A 20,318-nucleotide genomic window follows, 5' to 3' on the forward strand; every position below is an offset into this window, starting at 1 on the left:
AGACCAATGGTTACAATCAAGTAGAAATCTGTAAAATTTATCAAGACATAAAAACCAGACTCACTAACTCCTATTCCACATGAAATCATAAAATTCATATCAGTAGAGTACAACAAAAATCTTGACCAATATATTTTGATACTTTTTCTATACTGATGCAACATATATATATATATATATATATATATATATATATATATATATTTTGACCAATATGTTTAAAATACACAGATCATCAATGGCATATTGCACCAGCAACAAATTAAAGAAAAAATTAAACTTACAATTAATAAACCAGAGATTTATTCTAGATCAGGTGATTATAGATTGAATTGGACTGACTGTGAACATTTTTACATAAATCAAACGGGTGTAACATTTAAACCCCACTTTAAAGAGCCTTTATAAAAGTCGCAGACAGTCTAAATTCACTGAGCACCTTAATAATTACAACTTGCTCAAAGGACAAAGATTGAATAGACTAGAAGACATAGGAATTATAAAGGTTATTGTACAAGGGGGGACAATATTTTGAATGAAAGAATTGGCACCAGGAATCATCCCCTTTATAACAGGACCTCAATAATAGAAATATAAACAAAGCAGTCAACTTGAGCGGGCGTAACTGATAACAAGAAAGATACCTTGACCAGGGACATTTACATGAACAAATCAACCAACCCGTGCATAACGCTCAACTCTGCTGTACTGTTATGTCTTCCTCCACATTTTAAACTTTTTTTAAAGTTTAATGATCCGCCTAGGCAAACTTCTAATTCATTTAGTTAAATATATGTGTTTGTGTGTGTAGGCCTGCACTGTTTTATTTTTTTTGTGTGGTTGACAATGCCGTAATTGTGCAAAATGTATCCTACTAAGAATATAACAGATTGCTTCAAGCTGTAAGTACATAATATAGGATTAACTTCTACTACTATTTTGTTTGAATCTGTATATTATATACAATAAATGAATGTAAATGAAGATATTGTGGCTTGAAAATGCGATCATTAGCCTTATTTTTGTGTATATAGAGATTTTGATCATGTTCAATAAGACTACCTTTCTTTTTATTTATCACCTGATTTAACCCTTTAACCGCCACACCCGAGATATACTGTGCAACTATAGTTCTGTGAACAACAGCCACCCACGCCCGAGTATACTCGTTTTTATATTATCAGCTGTTTTATTTTTGTTGTATCAGCTGTTATATTGTGTTACTTGATGTTGTAATACAACATCATGTTTGAAATGTCTAGAAGATAGCTGTCCAATTGGTGGTGCAATCTTGTGGACATTACTCAAACACTTGAACGTCACATGCTTTATATCATACATGAGTTTGAGAATGGTTACGTTGATATTTTACGAGGTGTTTTCCAATGTTTATTTTTAGATAGTTGTGTGATAGTGATAAAATGTTTAATGACAATAACACCAATAGGCGAAGAGGATCTATTACAATTACTAGAATTTCTCATTTCAAAATTGGTTCCTGTGAATGAAGATTTCTCAGGACATTTCTATAGATGGACCAGTGAGGTCTCAATAGTAAACCGGGCTATGATAACTTAGCTAAGTATTCATGTAACTGATAATGATTCTGTTGGCACCATAAGCTATATGCGGCAGTGTAACGTGTGTAAGCACACAACAATATGGGAACAAGCCAGGTGAGAGTTGCGGTATATGAGACATCTTCTCGTAGTGTGAAGACTGTGGCTTTGCCCTGTATGTGTGTTGCCTTGCTTTAGGGAGTTCCATAGTCTGAAGAAATACTAAATTGATATAAAGTGGCATTTGTACATATTGTATATAGAATAGTCAAAGTTCATCCAAACTTTGATTTTTATTACCAGAAGACCACAAACAATTTTTGGAAGAACCTGATTTTCTTACACGATATTTTTAATTTTTATATATATTATTCCCTTCCTCCCAAGATAAAATAATTATTTATATTACCTTACAAACTCTCAGTTGACATTATTTGAGATGTTTGTGAACATTGTTAATTGTTTACTCTATTTACTAAACTTTACATAACGTGTTATGTCAAAAACTCCTAAAAATGGAACAGATACTTTGGGGCTAGAGGTTCATAGTATGTAACTAAGCCTGGTGGTCGAGTGCCGCCGTGAATCCAGGAACGCTGCAGTTAAAGAGTTAATAGAATTGTTAATCATCTGATGTACTAACTTTATTTGTAAAATATTATTTTGTAGAGTTCACAAAAATGCAGATAATAGAGAACTGTTCTTTAGCCTTATGATGTTTATGAACATGTCCAAACTTTAAAAAAAAAATGGAATGGTATGTTCCAGTTTACAGAGACAGAGTCAGACACTTCCAGGAGACATGCTGCTGGTCACTGCTTTCATTTCATATGTTGGCTGTTTCACTCGCCGCTACCGCATAGACCTCATGAACAAGAACTGGCTGCCATTCATTGGGAAACTCAAGGTGATTGTAATTCCTAAACTTCACCTCATAGAGAACTATGAACTCAGCAGCCATTGGTGTCTCATAGCGGTACGATAAGAATAGTGCCCTGGCTGTCTTTTCAAATGAAATAGAATAGTTTTTATTTATGAGTTGAAGTTAGAACTGTATAGCCCTTTCTTCCACTTAACCTCCCAAAGTATGAATTTTACAAAAGTTACAGAAAAATAACTTAAAACTTTCATTATATAAAACTAAACTGATTACAATAGTATTGTAATATAATTTATGTACAAAATTGAAATTAATGACATTTCAAATACTCTAAAAATCAAAATACTCTAATAACTAATAATCAAAGAACATACACAAAAATTTAGGTAATAACTGAAACTTATACACACTCTATGCATCACCAAAGGTCATCCGGACATTACCCAACGATCCCGCAGAAACAGCTCTCCAACAACTGTGTCAGACTGTGCACATTTACTTTAATCTTTTTTAGTAATGAGTTCCACAATTGACATGTGGTGACAGTGAAAGATTTACTATATATAGAAGTGAAGTTGCACAGCAAAAATTTGGCCAATATCTGACAATTATAATAAACATGTAACAGAAACGCTCAGGCAAATAATTGGGGGAACCTAATGCTTAAGATAGAATTTAATGAACGTAGGATATGAAGTCCTCTAGTGTGTGTCTGATTGAAAATATTCAGTTGTCTGAAAATTCATTTCTGTGTAGATGTAGTCACATGATCTTGGTGCCTCATACTAAAAATAAATTTTACGCTGTAATTTTGAACGTGCTGGAGTCTGTCGGATAGCTATACAGTTATGTCATTGATTATAACGTCACTGTAGTTGAAATGTGTAAATATCAACAGTCTCTACCAAGATTATTTTAATGTTTATAGGAAGGTAGAATGCAAGACATTAAATTGGATTGCTCCAAAAACTCTTTTACAAGTATATGCTACATGTTCACTCCAGGTCAAGTTATTATCTAAAACTAAACTAAGGTTTTTCACTTTGTCACAGGAGTCAAGTAGCTTGTTATTAAGTTGTAACTGGGGAACAGTGTAATATTGTTCAGTAAACGTGAGTATCACAGTAACATTGTTTTTGTCTTGTTTTCATTAACTTTGAGTCCATGCTTATGGCTTAAATATCTTGGTTTGTCTAGTTTACAGAGTTGTGCATGTGGTTTATAGTAAAGTGTCGGTATATGTGCAAATCCTCTTCGTATAAGTGGTAGCTGGAAGTGTTTGATAACCGTAAAAACGTCATTAAGGTATAAGAAGAATACTAAGTGACCCAACGAAAAACCCTATGGCACTCCTCGAGTGACAATTTTCCAACCAGATTCCTTGCCATCTGATCTAACGCATTCAACTCTGTGAGGAAACCTATTAAAATTCTTAAAATTACCACGTAATAATAATAAAAAAAAACATGGAGCTACAAACAAGACACACTCTAGCTTGCTGCTTATCCCCTCTCTCTTTTGTTGGTTTTATTCAATAAGAGTAATATAATGGAAGTATATATTATTTTTAATAGAATCCTTCCTACACAGAAGCACAATTCCTCAGCTTTTTACAAGTGGACACAGGTGAAGGTACACAAGACACGAGATAATGTTCTTTGCATTGTTCTACACCAATGATGTGTATCAGAAAATGAGAAAATTTCCAGTGGCCGATCAGTAAGATAAATACATCACCACATAATGTATCATTTCTTATAGTTTTAGATTATTTAAGGATATATAGCTAATAGTCTCCATTTACTTTAGCATCCACCAATACTCTATGTGCATGATTTATATACCTAATCTAAGTGTAAAGTAAGTTCTCCTTTTGTAGGTCTAACTCTTTTCTGTAATTTCAACTCCTTTATATAATGACTCTTGACTGAATGTCATTAGGGAAGGCAACCATCCTAACCACCTCTGAGTGTTGGTCAGATGTGACATTCTGATATGTTACAGCATGTCATACCTTTGTCTGGAGGTGTGTATCCACTTAGTCTGTTGACAGATGAGGCTCAGATAGCTCAGTGACTTTGGTCTGCCAAGTGACCGAATGTCATCAGAGAATGTAACCATACTAACCACCACTGAGTGTTGGCCAGTTACAACATTCTGATATGTTACAGCATGTCATACCTTTGTCTGGAGGTGTGTACCCACTTAGTCTGTTGACAGATGAGGCTCAGATAGCTCAGTGACTTTGGTCTGCCAAGTGACCGAATGTCATCAGAGAATGCAACCATACTAACCACCTCTGAGTGTTGGCCAGTTACAACATTCTGATATATTACAGCCTGCCATACCTTTGTCTGGAGATGTGGATCCACTCAGTCTGTTGACGGATGAGGCTCAGATAGCTCAGTGACTTTGGTCTGCCAAGTGGCTGAATGTCATTAGGGAAGGCAACCATCCTAACCACCTTTGAGTGTTGGCCAGATTTGACATTCTGATATATTACAGCCTGCCATACCTTTGTCTGGAGATGTGGATCCACTCAGTCTGTTGACGGATGAGGCTCAGATAGCTCAATGGCAGAACTTTGGTTTGCCAAGTGACCGAATGTCATCAGAGAATGCAACTATACTAACCACTTCTGAGCGTTGGCCCCTTATGATTGATCCACAGGTAACGTCTTATGCCACTGTTTATATAAGTTTACTTAAGGAGAGTACTTTACACTTCCTCCTTAATGTTAAAATATGTTTGCTTTTCTCGGGTTATATTAAATATATTTTAGTTCTGCATTTTTCTCTCTACAGCGTGTACTTTTATCTATAAGTGGAAACCGTAGTACTTGATTTTTATAAGTAATATAAATGCGTTTGTTGTGTAATTAAAAATATATATTTTGGATTTTAACTATATATATATATATATATTTATATATATATTTATTTATTTATTTTAAAATCAAAACTATAATTATACTTGATGTTCAGCAGTTTTGGTTAGGTATTGTAAATGAGCACAACAAAATCATTATGACATCTGTTATAAAATTTGAGGAAAAAGAACAGGGTTAGGAAATCATCATTTGTAAAAAAATATGAAGTTGTAGATTTTACTTACCAAATTAATACATTCCTGACCCATTAGAGGGTCCAGCTTCTTCCCACTGCTCATAAGTATCCTTGAGGCTTCCCTTTTCTATCTATCAGCTATCTCTTACTTTAATTTAGCTGAAACATCAATTAACATTATTTTCTTTTTATAGTACAGCCTCTTCTTGAAAATCCTTTGAGATCTGGGCATTTTAATTTTGAAGGGAACAGAAAATGCTAATGAATATTTCCAACAATTAATCACTTACCTTACTTCATGCTAAGTATTTTTTATGAGTGCTAATGTTTTTTCCACTTTAATATTCATATTCTATATACTTTGGCAAAAACCCTTGCAAATTCACCAAAATGGACTTGCCAATACAAATGTTACTATATGGCCAGTTGGAGTGTTAAAGGCAGGGTTCATTGTGTATTAAAGAGAAAATTTTAAATTGTAACGATATACCTCTTTATTGTTTATTTGACTCTACATACACTAAAAAGTTCATTTACAAGTAGTATAGGACTATTCGGTTGAACCCAAGTGTGTGATTTAAGTGCAGTAAAGTAAAGTTTTTTATTAATTTATAAATCTCGAATTGTAAGATAACTAGTATTAGACATCTGAAACTAAAACAAATATCTGGATAGTTGATTACATACTATGATAAGTAACTAAATATTGGTGAAAAGTCTGTTGAAAATAACTTTAAATATACCTTTTTTTAAGAGATAAAGTATATTTCAGTGGACTTCTCCATGGACGTGCATCATATATTAGCTTATGATTACTTCCTATTACAGTAATATAGCACTTCATCTCTCCATTGTTTTGCTGGAAGCATACTACCTTACCAAGCTAACAAGAAAATATTTTATTTCAATTTATATCCTTATCTGAACCTGTCCTGACTTGTGTCTGCTATATAGCTGCAAGGGATCAAGTGGATCAAAGCAATGTATGGTGCTAAGCTCCATGTGATCCGACTCGGGCAAAAAAACTATCTAGAGCGCATTGAGAAATCATTGTCGGACGGCTCCACCATCTTGATAGAGAACATTGGAGAATCGGTCGATCCTGTTCTGGATTCTCTGTTGGGTCGCAATCTTATCAAGAAGGGCACGTAAGTTGTTTGTTGTTTCGTGACTGTGTTTATTTTGGAGCAAATATTTGCTCAATATAGGAGACATAATCCACAGGGAAATGCGTATTATTCTAACCTTGATATTCAGTAATGGGTCATTAACAATTCACTTGAAAAATACAGGAATAAATGTTGTCAAAATTAATTGTCTTATTTATGTCAAATAAATAAACTGATGCAACAAAATATCAAAGGCCTTAACAGAAAGTAATGAAAATCTTTTCAAAACTGACTATACCTTTCTCCTGGCCTAGTGAAAATTAATCAATACATTAAAATGTTCCTTTTTCGTTCTCATTTGTTGAGGGAAATTTTAGTTGCACCCACACTTTCACAAGCATTCCTTTTCGGTGTTAAAAAAATTATGCTGATTGAATTATTACTGTGATTGAAGCTGTAATTCAAGATGGATCGAAGGTATAATTCAGGCACTTGAATCAAATGAATCTAGCCACTCATACATACGTTTTAATTAATTATATATTTTAATATGCATGATTATGACACATGTATAAATTACTTAGCAATCAAGCACCTATGATTCGACTGCATACAAGAATTAGCCTGCTAAGCACAAAACTTTATCTCACTAATATATGCCTGTTCTTTCCTAATAATATACAATGTATCTTTAAATTGTATTCAATGGAAAAAGAGCAAACTGTTTGTGTGAGATACTAGCTATGAACATGTTTATGGTATTGTTACAATTCAATGACATCGAACTTGTATTCTCTAAATTCCTGTTCCATTGAACTCCAGATTGAGCATATCTTATATTTATGACTATACACTAATTTTCTACTACTCTTCATAGCATCCTTGCAACTTTGCTTTCCTTTGAATTTTTACTCCAAAATCAATTAAGTTCTTCGTTAGACAAAGAAGAACCTACATTCCAAGTTTGAAGTCTCTAGGAATTTCTATCAAGATTTATTGCATAGAGAGACAACCATACAAAGACATGATTTTAAGAGAGACCTATCAGATTCTCAATAAAAAATGCAAATTTATTCACAAATACTCAAATTTTCAATTTTGTATACATACATTAGTGGGAAATGTATAATAAAAATAACAACATTTTTTAAATAAAAAAGAAACTAATGAGAAATTCCCCTCAAAATGGTATTTGTATATTCATATGAAAATAACTAAAATGGGTAAATTTTAATGTAACTTTTATTATTGTAGCTATTTTGGTAAATTTGTCAAAATGAAACTTTTATTTCTTCATTAATAGTACAACCTACATCTGAATAGTGTCAGAATCTAATTAAATCTAATATTTTTCTTTTATATAGAGTCATTACAAATAAGAATATTTATTCATTAAGTAAATTGGTTTATCAATTAAATAATTTTTAAAATGTATGTTTCATTTTACAAAAACATTCTTGCTTTTTTATTGCTTGTCATAGGTAAAATTTAAACTATTTCTTGCCTGTACACACTGGGTCTTTTTGTATAGTGATTTCATCCTCCGAGTATCAGACTGTAGACCAAAGTAGTAGTAGACTAGAAGATCAGTAGATTTTTGTACTAGTAGGCTAGTACAAAATAATAGACCTTGGTCTTTGATGAATAGCAAAATTCCTCAAATATTCATGGAAAATTGATTATGCCATGTATAGTTCGATATTGAATTTTTTTTAAAGATTTAGGTTAAGAAACTTGATAATTTCACTAGTTTTGTATCTTTGATATACATCTAAATCAGAAATGTGGCAATAGAGAAATTGTAATTTAAGTAGTTTAGTAAATAAAATATAAATTTGATGACAAAAACATTTTTAAAGAAATAAGCCATATTTTTACCATTCCTTAGACAATTTGAGACTTTTGACAAAACTACATTGCTCATATATTTGTAAAATCCTTAAATATGTATTAGTCTAGGATCTGAGAGCCGATTTACACTATATAAGCACACAATATTTTTTCTCTAAATCAATAAAGGAATTTTTCATAAGAAAGAAACCGATCCTCAGCCACACTAATTTTGGATGAAGTCAAACTAATTTTGGTTGAAGTCAAGTGATAGGCTAATACATTGGGAGAGGTACCTCAGCAGTCAAAATTTGTAATGGTATTGAGAACGGATCTGTTATTGTTACCTAAATAAGATTGAAAAATTACATCAAAATGATTAAGCCACATTGAAAAATAAGTACATTTACTTTTTTTTGAGTATTTAAAAATCTGAAAAAAAAGAATCAATAGGGTTCTGTCTCATATTTCCTCAGTAATATGTTTAAAACAAGTTTTGTGGTCTACATATTAACAAACAGCACTCAATGTAAACACTACCTCTTTTATTTCACAATGTAAATAGTGTTTTATTCTGTGCAAAAACGTTTAATGCAACACCACCTATAAGATTATCTATCACACAACCTATGTTTTAAATAAACCTTTCTCAAACCAACCCCATCCCTCCCCTTTCAAACATAAGTAGGCTTTGTGGAATATTTAATAACGGTATAAGAGTTTTAATGTCTGAGATCAAAGTAAGGTAAATTATGATTTTCAATGCTAATTTTTTTTATACTTTATAATTTTTATTCATAAAAAGATAATAATTTAGATTTGATCTTAGTACCTGAAGTTCACAAAAATATCTTGGAAAAATTAGGTAAAAACAGATTTATGCTTATATTTCAAAAACTATTAGAGATCCAAAAAAAGTTTAAAAACAAACTCTGTTCACCTCAATTAGACTTTTAAAAGTATGTACAACATTGTGCATGTTGATATTTAAAAAGTTTGACATATGAATTTTGAATTTTTCAAAATTTGAGTTGGGGGGGTCAACACCAAAATACTCTTAAAAGTAGTCATGTGGCTTATCAGAATGAAGCCGAGTTTCTCATGAGCTAGAAAATATAAATATGTAGTCTTACAGGTAATTTTTGCAATATACTATTATGTAAAATATTTCACTACATTATATGTAATTAAAATATTATTATTATTAATTTTTAAATTTAAAAAAATAAACTCTCAATGGCCATTTTTCAAATAATGGTATACTAAATGTTGTTAAAAAAATAACCTTTAGAAATTAATTTAATGTTTTATTTATTTGATTTTTGCCTGAAAATGTTTACCATTTATCTATAGTATAGCAATAACAATTATAATATAGGTAGTTTTAATATTGAGTATTGTAGTTTAAAACAGTGAAATGTTTTAAATAACATTATAATTTCATAAAAATATTTCATCATATGCTATTTTTTGTTAATTTTCACAATATCTCTGAAATTATATACATACCTCTGAATTTGTATCCATATTAATGATTAATGAACCACTTGTTCTTTTATATAAGTGCTAAAATGAAGTATTTTTAAAAAAAAGCAGTTGTATAATGCATATAAAAGGTTTTAAGTTGCCATTATAGAGTTTTTATCATAGCAAAAAGAGGGATTTTCTCCATTGTTGTATTCTTCTTTAATTAATATTGTAAAAAACGTTTTTCTTACGATTAAAAGCACATGCTGCAATATATCTGTTGTTGAATGTATAATACAATGGCTGGCAAAAATCAACCATGAATAATGTGTTTAAATTGTTTTTGTTTTGATGCAAGTAAAACTAAATGTCATTTTAATTAAAAACTTGTTTATTTGCAGTGCCGTTAAAATTGGTGACAAAGAGATGGACTTTAACCCCAAGTTCCGGCTGATTCTTCACACTAAGTTGGCCAATCCTCACTACAAGCCAGAGATGCAGGCACAGACAACGCTTATTAACTTTACAGTGACCAAGGATGGACTGGAGGAGCAATTGCTGGCAGAAGTCGTTAAGGCTGAGAGGCCAGATCTGGAGTCACTGAAGGTGAGATGGTGACCTATCATCTGTAAGTATTACATAATCTTCACAGTGACCAAGGATGGACTGGAGGAGCAATTACTGGCAGAAGTCATTAAGGCTGAGAGGCCAGATCTGGAGTCCACTGAAGGTGGGATGGTGACCCATCATCTGTAAGTATTACATAATCTTCACAGTGACCAAGGTTGGACTGGAGGAGCAATTGCTGGCAGAAATGGTTAAGGCTGAGAGTCCAGATCTGGAGTCACTGAAGGTGAGATGGTGACCCATCATCTGTAAGTATTACATAATCTTTACAGTGACCAAGGATGGACTGGAGGAGCAATTGTTGGCAGAAGTGGTTAAGGCTGAGTGGCCAGATCTGGAGTCACTGAAGGTGAGATGGTGACCCATCATCTGTAAGTATTATATAATCTTTACAGTGACCAAGGATGGACTGGAGGAACAACTGCTGGCAGAAGTGGTTAAGGCTGAGAGGCCAGATCTGGAGTCACTGAAGGTGAGATGGTGACCCATCATCTGTAAGTATTACATAATCTTTACAGTGACCAAGGATGGACTGGAGGAGCAACTGCTGGCAGAAGTGGAACCACTGCAGATAGAGATATGTATTTTTTAACACTTATTTATATATTCATTAGCAAAACTTTATTCTGTGGGAATCATTCTTTCTTTTCGGAGAAGAAATTATAATTGTTTTCAAAACATGTTTTGAAACCCTTAAACAATCTTACACAAAAGGTCATAACACAAAAAGAATACAGTAATTTTAAAATTAAACTTGAGTGATTGTTCACTGTCACTTCCTACACATGTGCTTCATATGTCAAGGTTCTAGCTCAAGTATTTTTGAGAAAAGTGTACGTACATGTAAAAAACTATGTTTTTCAGAAAACAGGAAGTAAAAAATAATTGCTTAGGTTAGATTAATAAAATTACAACTGACCATTTTAATAATTTTCAGTGGTATAAGGTTTGTCTGGATCTTCATCTTCTTGAAATTTATCCTCATCCAAATATAACTCATATGCGACTTTTGTATAAATATAATTTTATGCTATGTTTCGATAATAGATAGTATTTTTATGAGGAGTAGTTCTTTTAAATTGATGCAATTTGTATAGTTCCAAAGTGATTGAAGAATACTGTGTTTTGAGAAAATGTTTCTGAAATTGCTTTGGAAATGCATCTATGCACTTGAGTGTTCCTTTGTCTTCATAGAGACCAATAAAGAAGATAATTTAACATGTTTTCCAACACAACTTATTTTTTGGGGAAATAGGCGGAATTGACCAAGCAGCAGAATGTGTTCAAGATAACGCTGAAACAGCTAGAGGATGAGCTGCTGATGCGGTTGTCCTCTGCAGGACCAGATATCCTGGGTGACAAGGAGTTGGTGCTGAACTTAGAGAAGACCAAACGTACAGCTGATGAGATCACAGCCAAGGTAGGTGTCAAGCTGTTAAGAGACTTATAGTACATAAACTTTGTGTGGATTCTCTGTAATAAGTTATGTTGATTAAAATTTAATGTATTTTCTGATATTCTTCTGGTTCATTACATCTCTTTTTCAAGATGGTTTACATTATATTGGCCACAACGTCAACAAAAACAAGTCAGGAAAATAAGATCACTTTTCTCATTTCAAGTTTTTTCTATATTTCATATTTTGCAATATAACAATAGGTGGTATCAACTCCTATATGAGATGAATATAAATTCTTATATGATTTTTAAAAACATCTTGTACATTTAAAACATATCAGAGAACATAAATTAGTGACAGATAGTACACTGCAGACCATAATGTTGTAGGTAGCTGAGGCTAAGATCACTTCAGCTAAGATTGATGATGCCAGAGAGATGTACAGGCCTGCAGCAACCAGAGCCTCTATTCTCTACTTTATACTGAATGACCTTTACAAGATCAACCCCATCTACCAATTCTCACTCAAGGTAAACAAACCTTTATCATTGTTTCAGATAGTGTAATATTCATTAAACTGTTAGTGTACAAGACCATTACAAAAAATAATAAATGTAAAATCCTATAGCCAGTGAGAGCTCCCAGTACAAAGAAGCATTTATTTATTAAAACTCCAAAGGCCAGAAAATAACTGATGTTTTAACAAGCACTTGGAGTAGTGGATCTAACCGTGTAATATTTGTGTAACCTAGAAAACAAATTATATATTATGTTCATTTTACATCTCAAAATCTAAATCTATCCGTTATTTAACAACTGTGATACTTTTTAACAGAAAACTGAACGATTTTAAAATTCTTCTTATCTAAGTGCTTAATTTATCACATTTCCCTGTAACGATAACCTCTAAACTGAGGCAAATAAACTGATGGCGCACCTTCTCATACTAATAATAAATACTGATTTTGTTTTAACTTATCAGGAAAATTATTGGAATATGGCATAATAGTTTACAGTCAGTGCTATGATCCCACAAAGAGTGTTTGAATACATTACATAATTTGGTTTAAACTAAAATATTGGAATTTATTCTTATTATTTATGACTTTTTATTAACTCCTACCTTCAATACCACAACATCTCCTATCATTTTATAGATTTATTGTGTCCCGATTGGTCGGTTAGATGGATTCCTAATACATAGTTGGGAACAAAAACCAAATCATGTAAGAAAGTAAATTTATGAAGGAAACTATATATTTTTAAATATGTAAAATATAAATACTTCTTGAATATTAAGCATTTTTTTAAATAAAGAAATTACTATTATCTATAAAAAAAGAAAAAAAAAAGTATTTCGTGTGATTAATTGCAATACTTAATTTTATTTGTTATGATAATTAATACTGGGTCCTAGAAATGATTAGATACAATAATTAACCAGAGTTTTATCCAGAGAAAGTCTCATCCTGTCCTGTTCGTAATATTTGCAGAATAATGGATGTGTGTTGATACATTACTAATAATATCTCTGTAAATGTAAAGTATACTGCCTGCCCACAAGTACGAGGTGTATATGTACTGTAATTAGCCCTTTCTAAGTTTAACTCCATGACACATTTTAGTTTTTCTTAATACATAACTTATACATATTATATATAGTTTTAAAGGTTATGAAATCCTTTATAATGTGATACCTAAAAATACTAAAACATTAAAACACTACAGGCCTACTACTATGTAAATTTAATTTATATTTTTCATATTTTCTGTACAAGAAACAGTGTTTATGTAGAATTTTAGACATTTACCTTCGTTATATTAAAACAAAATTGCAACATTATGTTTCAAGGATTGGAATCTATCGTCTTTATTAGGTTTCTTATTTAATTCTTTTTTTTACTGCTAGCCAGAGAAGTCTAACTTTAGCAGAGGGCTGACTTAACGATTGATCTACTAATTTTATGTATCTTCATACCAGCAATGTTGAACAATTATAGTTTTGTTGAACTTTTCTATTAACTATTTTCTTATACTGTCTTTACGTCCTTGACTCCTCACATTTAGTGGTCTTTTTTGTCTGGTCTATGCATTTCCTATCACATGAGCCTGTTATCCTATAAGCACAGTCTTTTTACCCCTACATGCCATATTTGGTTTGGTTTTTATGAGACTGTCTAAAGAGTGTCTTGGGTTCTAACAGCAATTCTAACATTGTAAATGCTGCCTACTTTCCTAATTTTCACTAATAATCCCGGCATATAAGGGATTGACAGAAACGTAAAATTGTCCTTGTCTTCGTTTCCTGATTGAAGGTACCCTATCTATTATGTATAGGATCTGATGTATTCTTATTTCTTCTTGTAGTCCATCTATCGAGTAAAAACTCTTTGTTCTGTCAAGCAAAGAGTATGCATTTCCTGGATGCTACAAATTTTTTATGATTTGATTGAAAATTAAGGTATTGACCTATGTGTCCTTTTTTTCAATAAACTGTTGTCTTAAGGACATCCATACCCCTTACTACACACACATCCAGAAAGGGGAGTCTGTTTTGGACTTCTAGCTTGATGGGTAGACGAAAGAAGGGAAAATACTATTTATGTAGAACAAAACATTTAATTTAGTCTCTCCATGATGATAGACAACAAAGTGTAATTTACATACCTTCACCAGGTCCTCAGTTTGAACTGAGTTGAAGCCAAAGCTTTTTGGTCAAAATTTTCTATAAAGATATTGGCATAAATGGGAGATATAGGACTTAGTAAATTCATTTATTTTAATTTCAACACCATTTTGGATTATGCTTTTCTGATGGCGATAAGCAATCCTTCCTTTAAATAAAAATTTAGATGCTGAAGAAAATATTTTAGTAGCTTTCTTGCTGAAAAAGAAAGAGAGGCTCTTTGAAAGAGACAAAAGGAAGTGCTGTTTGAGGTGCTTTGAGGGAAAACCTTTAAGCATCAGATTTGTACCCCTACATTTCTGTAAAAAAGTCTGATAATTGGAATGCTTAGGCAGAGTATGGTGATGATGGTGTATCAACGTTTTTATGCATGAAAACTCATTTAATGATAAAAATAGATAATGGTATTTATATATTAAAGTGAATTTATACCATAACAGATTTTGTTACAGATGAAAACGAAGATAACATTAATTTAGATAGACTACTTACTCTTGAGATTCATAAGAACTCATGATGTTATTCACTATATTTTGGAAACAATTTCTAGATTATAATACCAAAATACTAAATGATTAACATTAATTTTGCTTAAGTGTAACTGTAACTTATTTATATAAGTTGTAAGTGTAAGTTATTTCACCATTTTGAGGAACAGTATAAAGGTTCCTTGGACTGTACAGTAACACGAGATACGACATGGTAGTGATGCCACTAGCATTCACCATCATAAAAGAATCCAATATAAGGTTTTGACATAAAATCTGCTACAGAGCTTTTGTCCAGAAAGGATGAATCCACAATTGTAACTGGATGTAAAAGGATTGTGCATCTGCTTCTTTTCAGTTGATATCTTATCTGATTAGTATATTGTAAATCACAAGTCACAATGCAGTCAAGGTTACAAGTTAACTTAAATGAAAGTCAATATAATGATAAGACCATGTTCTCTAAAACGTTTTACTTATGTTAGTGCGAGTTGCAATACTTAGATAGAACATTCTATATGTACTTTAAATATTTGTGTTAATATGTCTCCATGAATATATGTAATTATAGTGAGGTGTATGAAAACGTTTAATTTGTAATATTACTCCATAATTATCGATCGCTACACTTGACTATCGATGGTTGATGTTTTACCATGTCTTCAGAACATAGCGTTAATGTATGATGCTATGTAATTATGATATATTTATAAGTTCAATTTTGTTTTTTATTTTAATGGTAAAATAGAAGGCACAACATATTTTTTTCTAGACCCATGACAAAAACTTTAGTGCCTGCATGTTCTTTGTTTATTGTTTTTTTAATTTTGTGTAAATACATCTTGTTAAATCTGTACAGGATGCCCTCAGAGAACTTACTGTCAATGTTGCAGGCTTTCAGTGTAGTGTTCCAAAATGCAATTGCCAAGGCAGACCCCTCAGAGATACTTGCTGAGCGAGTGGCCATTCTAGTAGAGTTTATTACCTTCTTCGTCTTCATGTATACAAGCCGAGGGCTGTTCGAGAGTGACAAGCTGATCTTCATGGCTCAGATGGCTATCCAGGTAACCATAAAAGGTTATGTAACAATCTGCCCTTGAAGTCCAGTAATAACATTCATCTTGTCATGGCTAAGTGTACACCCTCTTCATCTTATTTGTCTTATCTAAAGATTTCAACTCTAACTATTGTAAAGCTAAAACTTAAAGTAATTTTCGCTGAGATTCTCAACGGAATTTTATCTTGATGGAAAACTTCATAAGGTTGATAACAAGAGAACTGACTGAAAACTTTTAACATGTGGTGTCCCTCAAGGGTCCATCGTTGTTTCTTTACTTTTAGCAGTGTATATTAACAATATAGACGCGCCAGTTAGCTGCCACCTATGCATCCAAGGTTCTGCTTTTAACATGTTTATAACTGAGTTATAAATAAGAACTTGTCATATCTATAAATGTTTCATTTCACAAACTTAGATTTTACTAATTATTTTAAAAGTAAACATTCAACAGTTTTATTTGTGTGAGGCCTTTAGTTTTCAATGAAACATTATCAGACCTTCATTACTGAAATCAAAGTAGTTACAATAATAATGTAAACCATTTGTACCTAAATAAAAACACATGTCATTGAAAATACAAGTAGGTAAGATTTTTTTTAAACTAAGAATATATGTCTATGTGAAACATTTGAAAAATAAAATAAATAATTAACTAAATCACAAAAGTAACGGTGAATTTTGAAGAGGCCCAGATTTCTTATTTATTAACATGTTCACTGCTGAAAAAATATGACGACTTACGGTGAATGCGGCATGTCAATTTTTCTAACTTATGCTCTATTTCTGCTTAAAACTATTTAAATGGGTATCTTTTGTACATTCAATGACTAATTCGTCAATAAAATATAATAATAATAAATAACGCCAATTGGCGTTTTATGCATATTTATTACTAAAACCAAAGTAATAAACTGTAAATAATTGTATTTATAGTACTTACCATTTCCGTTGGTTCAGTGATGAGTAATATGTTGTCAAGTCGTAAAAATACACATTGAATACAGTTTGAGCTGTAGTAGTCCCTATGAATACAGTTTGAGCTGTAGTAGTCCCTAAATTACTACATACACTATGTACACGAACTTATCTCAATTTAATTCTTGTGATAAGCTTTGAAACAGTCTCCGAGGCATAATGCTGGCTTATCTTCACAAGCCTCACAAAAGTAGGTAGTATCCTTTCTTATCCCATTGCCATTACACACGATACGTCTTCGTAGAGGTCTGCCTTTTTCACCCATTTGGAATTTTGATGGGAGGTGTTGTGTTGCGTTTCTTTTGGGTTCTTCAGTTTTTAGTGCAGTCAGGAGACTATCAATCACTTTTATCCTGAATTCCAACAGTGATAGTTTATTATCTACGTTATGTTTGTTGTATAAAAAGAAAGCATTTACTATGCACATCTGCAAAATGTGTATGAATAACTTTGTATACCACCTAATGCTTTTTCTTTCTTACGGATAGTAACTGAGTAGCTGATCTTGCCGGTCGATTCCGCTCATATACTGATTATACTTTACAATGGTAGTGGTTTTTCTTTTGCCTCTCCTCTTTTATTAACATGTTCTTTCATTTCATTTTCATACTGGTTTGATATATACAGGGTGAATATAAAGTCAGGACCCCCCCTCTACTTTTTTCCATAGGTAATATAAGGAGATATCCTTTAGGTAGTGGTGCAATATGGAAAGGAAGTGTCATTTTATGATATTTAAAATTTTTTGTGTCCCCCAAAAATGTGAAATTTCGGGGGCAACCCAAAAATTTCAAATGTAAACCCCTATCAAGTGACCCCTCATTTTAAAGAGCATGAAAAAACTTAAATAGTGGTGAAAACCAGAGATTGCTATCTCTTTCCTAATCCGAATTAATAGCCAGTATTACCAGAACAATTTTAATAACTCACCATGTCACGAAGTCAAATCAAATGTTCAAACTGAAGCCCTCCTACTATTTGGCAGTGAGACAAGCGTAGGGTGAACACCTCTCTGACGTTTTGGAAAGTCTGAGGTGGTATTTGGTTGCAAAAATCAATAATCCTGTTTCTTAAATCTTCAAGGTTTGCTACTGGTGTTTTGTAAATTATGGATTTTATGTGACCCCATAGAAAAAAGTCCATGGGTGTAAGGTCCGGAGACCGTGCAGGCCATTCTATTACACCACGCCTACCAATCCACTGACCACGTAGCTGAGTTCCCAAGGAAATGTCGTACAGCACGATGATAATGTGGTGGGGCACCATCTTGCTGGAAATGAACGATTTCTTCTTCAAATTCGTGTTGATTCTCCCTAATAACAGTATTTATTGCAGAAAAAGTTGATTCTTGTAACATTTCCAAATACAGTTGACCATTGAGATTCCCATTAATAAAAAATGGTCCTATAATGTGATTCCCAAAAATGAAATGTTAGAACATTTGATTTGACTTCGTGACGTGGTGAGTTATTAAAATTGTTCTGGTAATACTGGCTATTATTTCGGATTAGGAAAGAGATAACAATCTTTGGTTTTCACCACTATTTAAGTTTTTTCATGCTCTTTAAAATGAGGGGTCACTTGATAGGGGTTTACATTTGAAATTTTTGGGTTGCCCCCAAAATTTAACATTGTTGGGGGACAAAAAATATTTTCAATATCATAAAATGAAACTTTCTTTCCATATTGCACCACTACCCAAAGGATGTCTCCTTATATTACCTGTGGAACAAAGTAGAGGGGGGGTCCTAACTTTATATTCACCCTGTATAAAACAGCCCTTTTGTCCTTCCACTTCCCTACCATTGTCCCCTTGTGATATTTTGCAACAGTTTCTCCCTTTTTTAGTTTTATGGTCACAACTTCTGAAGGGTTGTTGATCCTATCGACACGCAGTGTCCGAGTAATGTAGGTTTTTTCAGCCAGAAGTTTCTTGGTCAATGACACAGTTATAAAAGTTGTCAACATATACAGCATGACCTTTACCTAGCCTTTCGGATAACAGATACATTACTACTTTTTCTGTGTGACCTACTCCTGACAAAGCATCTAAAGCTCCGGCATAAATGCAAAATTTCAAACTGAGTCCATTCGGTTCTGTCAGAAAATACAACTTTATCCCTTATTTGTGTTTCTTTTGTTTGATATATTGCCTAAATACGAGGCGACCTCTCCACAAAACCATGGATTCATCTAGGGACAGTTCTTTGCCTGGCGAGTAGATACAGTTCATCTTATTATTAAAATACTTAACAACTGGCCGTATCTTATGGAAGCGGTCTTCAGAATCTGGGTCACTTTTGACAAAATGTAAGCACCTCAAAATTACAAGGAACCTATCTCGAGACATAAATTCAGAAAAACATGTTTGGAATAATTTATTTGTTTTCCAATAGTGTTGAATGGTTGGCATTTTTACTATTCCCATATGAAAGAAAAGCCCTAAAAAGTTTTTGAACTTAGCTAATGTTATATATTTCCACTGACTTATTCGGGAATTCTCATGAGTGCCAGAAGACAAAAACACTTCCTCTGCATTTGCGTTGGTTTCATTGATAATGGCTTTGAGAAAGGGTTCGTCAACAACAAGGTTAAAATAATCAATAGGGCTATTATTTTCTGGTGTAAAAACATGTAGTCCAGTTGGTTGATTATATAAAAACGTTTTCATTATTGGGTTATCATCCCAAACTAGTGGTATTTGAGAAAGATTTGTGTGTCTAATTTGACTGGTGCTTGGTTGGGGAGAATCGGGATTTGAGTGGCTGCTCACGGTTGACGTGTCTGGGCCGCCACTTGCAGTATCTGCTTCAATTTCAGACTCAGAATCACTTTCATCACTTGGCCTGTAACTTACTCCACTACTGTATGCCTCTGATCCAGATTCAGAATCGTAATATCTATTAATTTCACTAACTGTCAAATTATTTGGATCTCGTGGCTTGCGGTTCCTATTATTATTCATTTCGGAAAACTATTAAAAGTATTGCATGGAAACAACACGCACAGGATAATGTCCCAGACCGTACTCAAGGCTAATCAAGGTTAGCTGTTCCGGCTAATCAAGAGATAATGCTGAAACCAGTCGGGAAGTAACATCCCGCCCAAAACGCCAAATGGCGTTCGCCGCATTCGTCATAGCATCACAAAACGCCAAATGGTGTTTACCACAG

At 32.8% G+C, this 20,318-nt stretch overlaps 1 protein-coding gene across 2 annotated transcripts in view; it reads left to right on the forward strand.

Moving 5' to 3' along the window:
* The window catches only part of LOC124371103 (dynein beta chain, ciliary-like), a 186,171-nt gene that overhangs the window by 144,970 nt on the left and 20,883 nt on the right, over positions 1–20,318 (forward strand). For both annotated transcript variants that reach the window (XM_046829419.1, XM_046829424.1), the window contains 7 exons: positions 2,328–2,466; positions 4,945–5,109; positions 6,459–6,652; positions 10,312–10,516; positions 11,793–11,957; positions 12,326–12,466; positions 16,004–16,174. In XM_046829419.1, the coding sequence (XP_046685375.1) occupies positions 2,328–2,466; positions 4,945–5,109; positions 6,459–6,652; positions 10,312–10,516; positions 11,793–11,957; positions 12,326–12,466; positions 16,004–16,174 (1,180 nt within the window). The remainder of the gene's footprint in view (positions 1–2,327; positions 2,467–4,944; positions 5,110–6,458; positions 6,653–10,311; positions 10,517–11,792; positions 11,958–12,325; positions 12,467–16,003; positions 16,175–20,318) is intronic.

The sequence above is a fragment of the Homalodisca vitripennis genome, chromosome 1, assembly GCF_021130785.1.
Source record: "Homalodisca vitripennis isolate AUS2020 chromosome 1, UT_GWSS_2.1, whole genome shotgun sequence".
Taxonomy (NCBI): domain Eukaryota; kingdom Metazoa; phylum Arthropoda; class Insecta; order Hemiptera; family Cicadellidae; genus Homalodisca; species Homalodisca vitripennis.